General features: G+C 34.3%; 1 protein-coding gene across 1 annotated transcript; it reads right to left on the reverse strand.

Annotated features, from left to right (window-relative positions):
- Positions 1–7,270: 7,270 nt before the first annotated feature.
- On the reverse strand, positions 7,271–8,205 carry LOC132272447 (aspartic proteinase CDR1-like). The gene is made up of 2 exons (XM_059773597.1): positions 7,647–8,205; positions 7,271–7,554 (listed from the first exon to the last, which is right to left on the reverse strand). The coding sequence occupies exons 1-2, from the start codon at positions 8,203–8,205 to the stop codon at positions 7,271–7,273; spliced, it is 843 nt and encodes a 280-aa protein (XP_059629580.1).
- Between the last annotated feature and the right edge of the window lie 2,355 nt (positions 8,206–10,560).

Below are 10,560 nucleotides of genomic sequence, written 5' to 3' on the forward strand. Positions count from 1 at the left end.
CATACACGATGGCCTACAATGCGCCGTGAATAACTTTTCACGGCGTTTTTGGCCCCTCGTAGAAGCCCTTTTTTCTTGTAGTGTGGAGGCACATCTCAAGATACATCTCTAGACCACACACTCTCTCCATCTCTAGAGCTTCAAAGAAGAAGAAGAAGAAGAAGATGGAGCCATGTTTGGAGCTTACCCTTGAGGGTTCCATGACCACATCTACCTCCTCCATGATTGGCTAGATCTACACTTAGGGCTTGGATGAACCCTAAGTCTTGTGTAATTTAAATCCTTGTATTTATATTTTTGTGGATTTATATATATTGTTGTGATTAGTGTTCTGCCCTTGTGAATTTAATGAATCTTGGTATATTTCTATGATTTATATGGTTTAATTTTTCCTATTAATTCTCTAGTTTATTTACATGTCTATGTGTGATTAAATTATGAATTATTTCTTACATGATTCATATAGTTTAATTCTTCCTTATGATTCTCTATTTTAATTACATGTTATCTTATGTGTGATTATTTGGGGAATTGATCTCTACACTAGATTCTCTATATTGGTTACATGTTTATGTGTGATTAATTAAAGATTTAGTAATGGCTAGACATGGGTTTTATTAGATGGGTTTGTCAATTAATTTGATGGATTATACTTATACTTGATGGGTTATTCTAAAATTTAATTCATGCTTGTAGGTAGGTAGACAATCTATGCTTGCTTAGATATTCCATGGCTTATTATTGCAAATTCCATGATTCTCTATATTGCAATTGTTGCTACTTAGATGGGTCATGCTTAAAATTGATGGGTTGTGCTACACTTAGTTTAGGTAGACAATTCATACATAAATTAGATGGTCAATGCTTAATATTGCAATTGGTAGTCGCATTTTGTTCACAACAATGTATTCCCCATTAATGGAAAACAAGTGGTTACTTACATGAGCTTAGTGGTGATTCCAACACCCTAAGACCTCTCTTCATATCTCTTAAATCCCTATCTCAACTTAGTTTTATTTTAATTGCATTTTCATTAATTGAAGTAGTTTAATCACCTCATTAAATCTCTTTGCAATCTTGTGACACATTAGAGTCAAAGTTAAATTCCAACACGTATAATCCCTTATTGGGACGATCCCTACTCACTCTTGCTATTTTAGTAGTAGTGTTGGTAGTGGTTTTTATAAATTTAAACTTAACCCAAAAGGCTTTTCTTGAACCGCACATTCACTACATTATTTTGGCATATCTCAAGCTGCCTCGTCAAATTTTGGCGCCGTTGCCGGGGATTAACGGTTTTGTTAGAATTAAACTAGACAATAGTGTTCATTTGGTTGCCTTTATTTTTAATTTGTTTTCCATTGTATATTCTTTTCTCTTATTCTCATTATTATTTGTTCAATTAGGTACTTGATTACAAGGAAGGCAAACTTTGGAACTAAAAGCAATAATTGGAGCTTAAGGTAATATTAAAATTTGAAGTTGCTTAAGGACCGTTGTGAGCAATTCTTGGAACTCTTGTATTTTAATTGTTTCACTTCTTTGCATGCTTCTGATAGCCCTTATTGAGACTTATTTTATTGCTTAAATTTTTGTCCAAGCATAAGCCCTTGTTGAGGCCATTATTTGTTGCATTTGGGTTTTAATTGTGAATGGAGGAATTGTTTGATCCAAGTTTTGGGGGAAATTATATCCCTTCACCTTATGCTCCTCCATCATATTTTAATCCCTATGAGATTGAGTCCAATTCATTTCATGCATCATCTTATTATGGACTTGATCACTCATTTAATCCTTCTTATGACTATTACCCTCCCCCACCATTTTATGAAGAACCAACTCCACCACCTTCTAGGTATTCACCCGGATTTGAAGAAAAAGTATTAGCTTTACTTGATGTGCATATTTCACAAACTCCACTTATTAATTCTCATTCTCAAACTTTAGCCAATCTTGAAGCTCACGTTGAGCAAATTGTAAGTACTCTTTCTCGTCAAGAGGAGGAGGAAGAGGCAAATAAAAAAATGGCAAGAACTTCAATGTATATAGATGAGGATGATGAGAGTGAAGAGGATGAAACAAGTGAGCTAATGCCTAGCACTCTATCTTGCATAGAGGAGGAAGTGGCAAGTGAGTTAGTAGCTAATCCAATAGAGCATAACATGATTAATGAGGACTTTACTTATTTTGATTATGATTTTATCTCGGACATTGCTACTCTAGAGAGTGAGGAGACGTTGACCACACTTGAGGTAGAAGAGAAAGAGGAGGAACTTGTTGAAGAGGGGCTTCCTTCTATTATCTCTAATGACCCTCTTGAGACTTGTCTTTTTGAAATATATAAAAATTGTGGTTTTGACTTTGAAAGCTCTAAAAATGAAGTGAACTCTCTAATGGACTCCTTAGCTAATTTGGAAGGTGAGGAGATGGCGATTTTTGAGGAGGAGAAAAATGATGAAGAGTAGGTGTTCCTTGATATTCCAAATGAGTCTTTGAAAGACATTGACCTGCCAATTCACAAAGGAAGTGATTCTTTTAATACACTTCAAGAGCATAAAATTGAGGCAAGGCCAACCATGATTGATTTTGTTTTCAAGACTGTGGATGAAAGGAACAATATCATCTCTTTCATTTCTTTTCAAGTCATTCTTTTGGAGGATGATTTTATTGTTGTAAGTGGGACATTAAATGAGAAAAGTGAAAAGAAGATCAATAAGGATGTTTCATATCCGGTTTTTGATTCTTTTGATTAGTGAGTTGACCCAACGTCTTGCTAGAGACGTTAAACACTAGTATTCGTAGAGTTTCAAAACTCTATTCCTCCCTCATTTCTTTTTATTTTTATTTCTGGTTCTTGTATACATTCTTCCATCCATTTTTCAATCTCTATTTTTGTTACCATCATTGGGGCTTAGCATAGGGTTTTCTGCACTTTTATGTTGAAAATTGAGCATTTTGCATAAGTTCAATCGATCTCAAATGAGAGTTAGATCGATCGAACTTCATTCCTGCAGCAAACCTGCATCCAAATCACTCTCTGTCTCATCGATCCAAGAAAATCTTCAGATCTCAGTTCTTAGTTAGATCGATCAGAAGACCTTCGATCGATCTAAACATCAAGTTCGATCGATTTGTAGTTTCAACACTTAGAAAAATTTTGAGCCTGCATCAACTTGCATATTTCAGCTCTCTGTCAGATCGATCGAAAACATTCCTAGATCGATTTAAAGTTCTTCGATCGATCCAACTTCATTATTGGATCGATCGAGATTCCATACTTAGAAAATTTTTCAAAGTATTGCAAATTTCATACTCTCTATCCCATCGTGCGAGCATAGATCGATCATAGCTTTGTCCCTTTGACTTTTTGACTTTTTCCTTTTTCTATTTTTATTTTATTTTATTTTTCTTTTTCTTTTTCCTAAAAAAAATATGAAATGAATGAAAAACAAAAAGTAAGAAAATTTTGTATATACTTGCATTGTACATATTGTTTTTTCATTTTTTGCATTGTACATATTCTTTCATTGCATTTGACCTTTTTTATTTTTTCTTTTTGCATTTTCTTCGTGCATTTTATTCCTTATTTTTCTTGCATTTTGTATATATTTGCTTTCATAAAAAGAAAAATATAAAAACTTTTCACCATTGTGTCCTTATGTGTAGTCATGCTACTTTTATTGTTTAGTTAGGGCTTGATCTCATATCTTTCTTTCATCTTGTGCTATATTACCTTAGATTGCATGATTTGATTATTCTTATCCCTTTTGATATTTGATGTGAGTTTGCTAGTGTGGTTATTCAAGTAGGTTGTTGATTCTAGGTTTGGGGGAAACGTCTTTCGAATTGGATCGCGACCGGGCGGGCTTCATGTCTTTGCCACCACGGTATACTCTTTCCATCTTTTCCAATGTTCTCATTGCACATTGAGGACAATGTGCGGTTTAAGTTTGGGGGTAAGGTGTCTTTGTTGCATTCTACTTAAAGTTGAACTTTAAATGCATGATTGAGAATTGAGATTGATGTTAACGATGATTTTGACCTTTTGAGGACTATATTGTTTAAAATTTAAAAATTGCATGACTTGAGAGTTTAATACTCCTTGTATGCCTTGTGGATGCCATTTAAGAGTAAATTTTTCAAAAAATTGATATCTTGCTTGCACTTGTGGTCCACATCATCTTGATTTTGTGATTGTTTTGATATTCACTTTGGGATTCTACACTAGCACAGGCGCACACTAGCATTCATTTGTAGGGTACATGCTTTGTTGATTATTGAATTGGTCATATCCCAATTGGACTAGTAGTGTATTGAAAGCTTTCATTCTTGGTAAAAGTGGATAACAACCCCTGTTCACTAAGTAGTTGGGATTCTAGCCTCATCAAGCACTAAACTTCTCGCGCCGAACAGTGGAGGGCCCAAACTCTAGGTTAATAATTGAACTTGAAAAAAAAAAAAAAAAAAAAAAAAAAAAAAAAAGAAAGAAAAGAAAAAGAAAAGTTGCAAAAGTAATAAAAAAGTGAGGACTTCTCCCAAATGGTGAGAAGTATGAAATGATTAGATGGAGGTTGTCTTGATTTGTAGCCTAGTTAATTTGAGCTTGTAAGTCCGTAGGGGTGTTTGAACGCCTAATGCCCTAAAGTTGTCTGGTTTAGGAGTCATTGACCTAACGCTCGACCTCATGGATCGCTAGAAAGCTCAATAGATCAACACATTGCACAATGCTTCCATCTTTGATCCTTAAAAAAAAAAAAAAAAAATTCGAGTGAAAAGAATAAGCGCACCTAGAATAATAAAACTTTAATAAAAGGTCCACTTTTTGTCTTGATGATCGGTACTAGATTTGTGTGCTAGTTTGAGGGTAAGGATGTGATTAATTCTTTAGTTGGCTAAGATAGCAACATATTTGATGCCAGTCCACTCAAAAAGAATTCTAGAGTTGTTTTGATTTGCATGATCATTTTCTTGATGTGTGGAGGACCATACTTGCTTGCTTGATGTTGAGATTTTGGGAGATTGCTTAGAAATGTTTGAAAAATTGCATACTTGAGGTAGTTTTCTCCCAATACTTGTTTGCAATATTGGTGTCTCTTTTGTGAGAATGAGCTTAATGTTTGTGGGTATCATTTCTGGAAACCCTCAAGAGACTTCACTCATCCAATAGGGGTAACATAGGGGTTTAAAAGGCTTGTTGCATGTGCTAAGTGCAATCGTGTTCCCTACGAAAGTGGCGTTATCCTTTTATTGCTTTCTAGTTATAGTTGTCTAGTTGTTCATTTCATTTCTTTACTTCATAGTTCATTGCTAGGGACTAGCAATATTTAAGTTTGGGGGTATGATGAGCGCTGAAAAGTGCACCTTAAGCTTGAGTGTTCTAGGACCTTTATCTATCTTATTTTCCCATTTTAGTACTTATTTGTGTTTTTGTCTATATCAGGTCAATAATGTTAAAATGGGCTAAAAATGGTTTCTTAAGGCCTTTTTGGAGTCAAACTAAGTCTTGGTGAGGATCCGGAGCAAAAGGAGGCTGATTTGGAGCAAAAAAGAGGCTGATCTTGAAAAGCTGCCAAGTGAGATCGATCATGAGATCGATCGCAGAAAGTGAGATCGATCAAAGTTGGATCGATCGAAAATCAAAGTTGGATCGATCGAACTTTTGTTGGCAGCGAGCTGTTTTATTCCCGTGCGCGCCCAAAGGTCCACCTATCACATAGTACGGAATTAGATATTTTTATAACTATATTCCTGACTTAGTGACTAAGAAAAGGACCTTCTATATAAAGGGAAGTGACCCATTTTGTAAAGAAGCATTTTATCTTTTTATTTTTACATTGTATTTTTTATTTCTCTCTCTAGTAAAGTTAGAGATTAGGGTTAGAAGAAAAGAGGGAAGTGGATGCACATCTCAAGATCCATCTCTAGACCACACTCTCTCTCCATCTCTAGAGCTTCAAAGAAGAAGAAGAAGAAGAAGAAGATGGAGCCATGTTTGGAGCTTACCCTTAAGGGTTCCATGACCACATCTACCTCCTCCATGATTGGCTAGATCTACACTTAGGGTTTGGATGAGCCCTAAGTCTTGTGTAATCTAAACCCTTGTATTTATATTTTTTGGGATTTATATATATTGTTGTGATTAGTGTTCTATCCTTGTGAATTTAATGAATCTTGGTATATTTCTATGATTTATATAGTTTAATTTTTCCTATTAATTCTCTAGTTTATTTACATGTCTATGTGTGATTAAATTATGAATTATTTCTTACATGATTCATATGGTTTAATTTTTCCTTATAATTATCTATTTTAATTACATGTTGTCTTATGTGTGATTATTTGGGGAATTGATCTCTACACTAGATTCTCTATATTGGTTGCATGTCTATGTGTGATTAATTAAAGATTTAGTGATGGTTAGACATGGGTTTTATTAGATGAATTTGTCAATTAATTTGATGGATTATACTTATGCTTGATGGGTTGTTCTACAATTTAATTCATGCTTGTAGGTAGGTAGACAATCTATGCTTGCTTAGATATTCCCTGGCATTATTGCAAATTCCATGATTCTCTAGATTGCAATTGTTGCTACTTAGATAGGTCATACTTAAAATTGATGGGTTGTGCTATACTTAGTTTAGGTAGACAATTCATACATAAATTAGATGGTCCATACTTAATATTGCAATTGGTAGTCGCATTTTGTTCACAACAATGTATTCCCCATTAATGGAAAGTAAGTGGTTAATTACATGAGATTAGCGGTGATTTCAACACCCTAAGACCTCTCTTCATATCTCTTAAATCCCTATCTCAATTTAGTTTTATTTTAATTGCATTTTCATTAATTGAAGTAGTTTAATCACCTCATTAAATCTCTATGCAATCTTGTGATACATTAGAGTCAAAGTTAAATTCCAACACATATAATCTCTTATTGGAACGATCCCTACTCACTCTTGCTACTTTAGTAGTAGTGTTGGTAGTGGTTTTTATAAATTTAAACTTAACCCAAAAGGCTTTTCTTGAACCGCACATTCACTATATTATTTTGGCGTATATCAAGCGGGCCTCGTCAAAGAGTATCCGTTGAACCTGAGTCGATCACAACCCTATCTTTGCCAAATAGATCTCTGTTGATGTCAAGCCTTTTGTCTCCCACGCTTATGCCTTCTAAGCTCAAAAAGTATATGTCCTTATGCACTGCAATTGGTGAATAGCCTTCAGTATAAGCTCCAACCCCAATAATTAACAGGTTATGATTATACTAAGGATAGTTTACATTGCCAGTGCAATAAGAGAATTTAGAACCCAATCGAGAAGGCAAAGATGTAGTATGATAGCCGAGTCCCATAACTCCACTTAATTTGCCGGCTATGAAATTATTTGAGTGTCCGCAGCCAAACAAGATGCTGGGAACACTTGTTGTGCCTTCATCAGATGTCATGAATGTAAGCTTTTCAAAGGCAACGTTACCTTCTGTGGTATCGTTGTCCAAGTATACCAGGCGATAAGTGCAACGAGATTGAAACTCCTCAAATTGAAATGTGCCTACATATATACCACAAAAGGAGAATTGCATGGTAAGTCAACAAACGTGGATGACTTTGAAGGATCAAAAATGGGGTTTAACTGTTTGAAACATTTGGTGCATGGGAGGCATTGAACCCATGACAGGCTGCTGCCGGTGTCCATTACCGCAAGTTGTGGAACTGGTAGCTCTCCAATGGAGAATTTTACAAGGAATCCAATGCCAGTATCATCAATTGGAATAACACCACCTCGGACATCATTAGTGGTGCTTAAAGTGCTTTCCATCCTTGCCTTTAGGTAAGTAAAGCGTGCCATCGAGCTTTCTGTAGCCCACCTAGCACGTTCCGAGGTGGTGGCACCAGGTTTATAATATGGGGGGTGAATTGAATCACGGTGAATGAGTTTAGTGACCACCCTAGGAGGTTTTGTGATGGCGATCGTGGCTTTGGTGGTGGCTGCATCATTGCTTGAGGAGACTATGATGGAGGAGTACAAGAAAGAGTTTATTATGACGAAGAAATGCATAAACATCTTTCCAACTAAATTATTCATAGTTAACACTAATGCACATTGATTTCTTGATAATCTCCTTGCTGCTGCTGCTGCTTTTCCCCCTTTTAGAACACCCACCTTGGCTCTAATAGAAACCCCTTCACTATCTATACGCATGTATGTATTGACACGATGGGTGATCAAAATAAATTGTTGCTCAAAAGTCGACCTTTTCTTTGATTTCAGATACCTTCTCATCTTTGTGGTATATATGCAGGGCTTGTCATATACAGATGTTTTAGTTATCAACACATTATTTTCCCTTACCTACAATATCTGTTGAATCTCTGTCACAATCTTTTTCCTTCTTGACATTGTATCATTTAAATATTGACCCACATTCTGCTTATTCCAATGCCAGCACAATTTTTGCTGAAATGTTGAAGAGTATCACATCTTTAAAATATGTGAGAGATCAAAGTGCATGATCAAGGTCCACAGTACATGGTTATTGGATTGGAATAACCACCAAACATTGAACAACTTAAATCCGGGTATGTTTTATATAGCTTTAATTAAAAATATATATATATATATATATAGAAAATGTATGTATATATTATAGTACCTCGAGTTTTCTGTATATAAAGGAAGAAATTGATTGTGTTGAATTTCAAAAATAATTTACTTGGAGGTGAGGTTCATAAATTTTAATGGACCTCACCCACTCCTAGTTTTCTTCAACGAAATTGGCCCACATGAATAATTGATGTGAACCACACAACTTTCAGACTCCTTAAATTAATTAATTTCAGGTGATCATCATTGAGGACTAGAGGAGTGCAGGACCAATTAATATGATCCATCAGCTTCCTCTCCAATTCTTTATATTTGAATGTAAACATCAAATCAATATAGTCTGCTAGGATATCTTTGGTGTTACATAAATTGTATTAATGCGTGCTTTTTTTTTTTTGTATATATAAACAGCTAGCAAGCGAAAAGTACATGCTAAAAAAGAGAAAAAAAGTAAGCAAACGGTATCGTCTTTCTATTTTTGGTGGTTGTGTTTGCTGAATTGTAATAGCGCATGTGTGTAGAATATATACATACTGATTTATGTACGTGTAAAATAAAGCCTAAGAGCAATCAAAATCATCCAGGACTCTGATTTCACAAGGTATTCGAAGAAAATGAGTGATGAAGAATGGACTTTTCATATTGGTTGTTAATGATTGAATTATTTTCTCTAATTGCTCTACCCTTAATTAGTAAATAAAATAGGTCCAAAAACAAATAAAAATAAAAAATAAAAATAGATCTAACGACTTTTGAAGCTCCTAATCACCCGTACATAATTTCTTTTTGATCACCGTGACTAGCTCCAATTTCTGATAATTACAAATATTGCACTGGCTCTAGCATTAATCTGTGTAATATGGAAAATTATTTCTGGGCCCTAACCGGCAAGTTCAAGGTGATGAAACTTCAAAGCTAAACGCGACAACATTTTTTTAAGTATTTTTATTGCTAATTTACAATAGTACCCTTGAATGGGATATTGCTATATTTGATAAGTAGTAGCTTATATAATAAGGATAAATTTGTCTTTATTGAAAATAATAAAGGACAAAATTTTGGAAGGAAAAATTATTACCTGAAAAATAGAACTTATACTTGACACGTAGTTTTAAATTAATCCAAAAGTTTTCTTGAGCTGAAATATTTATCAGTTAAAAGTGTTCCTTTTTGTTACTAAAATACGTAAAAAGCAATTTTTTAAAAAATAATAAATAAATTAAGAGTGCTTTTAAACCGACTTTTATACCAGGGTTAGACTTACCCTTTGATTGAGTTTATTAACTAGGAATTTTATTAAATAGGTTTTGCATATGTGCATATAAAATATAATAGTATATGCAATCATCTACACTTATCAAAAAAATATTATATTCAATCATCTAAGCTTTTAGAGTTAGTCTGCATAGCTTAGGCGTCGTTTGGATTTATGGTATTGAAAGAAAAAGAAAAGAAATGATTTGGAGAGATTTAGAGAAATAGCTTTTCTATCCTAATAAAGGTGGGAAGATTTGAAAAGAAATGATAGCAAGATTTGGCTTTGCTTTTGCTGCTATTTTGATTTTGTATTTTGATGAATTTTCTTGACTTGAGCCCAATTAGGCCATGTCTAGTTTATTTTGGGCTTTGTTTGCTCTCTTATCTTTTGATGGCCCATGGGCCTTGTTTGTCTCCAAGAGAGCCCTTATACATTTTTTTTCTTTTGTTTATAAACTTACCCTTTTACGAAGTAAAAACAAAAAAAAAAAAAAAAAAAAAGGAGGAGGAAGAGGAAGAGGAAGAGAAAAAAACAGCTTTAAGTGAAAGTTGAACTTTAAACTTTATAAGACATTTGAATAAGGGCGAGCCCAGCAATTGTCAATGGGGTGAGCTAATATTGATCATAAATTTAGCTGACTTGAGCTTGGTTGGGTAGACTAATATTTGGGTAAGGTAATACTAGTAATAAATTTT

The sequence above is a fragment of the Cornus florida genome, unplaced genomic scaffold (genome assembly GCF_030987335.1).
Source record: "Cornus florida cultivar Cherokee Brave unplaced genomic scaffold, ASM3098733v1 CherokeeBrave_3.0.0_Hap2_Chr09, whole genome shotgun sequence".
Taxonomy (NCBI): Eukaryota; Viridiplantae; Streptophyta; class Magnoliopsida; order Cornales; family Cornaceae; genus Cornus; species Cornus florida.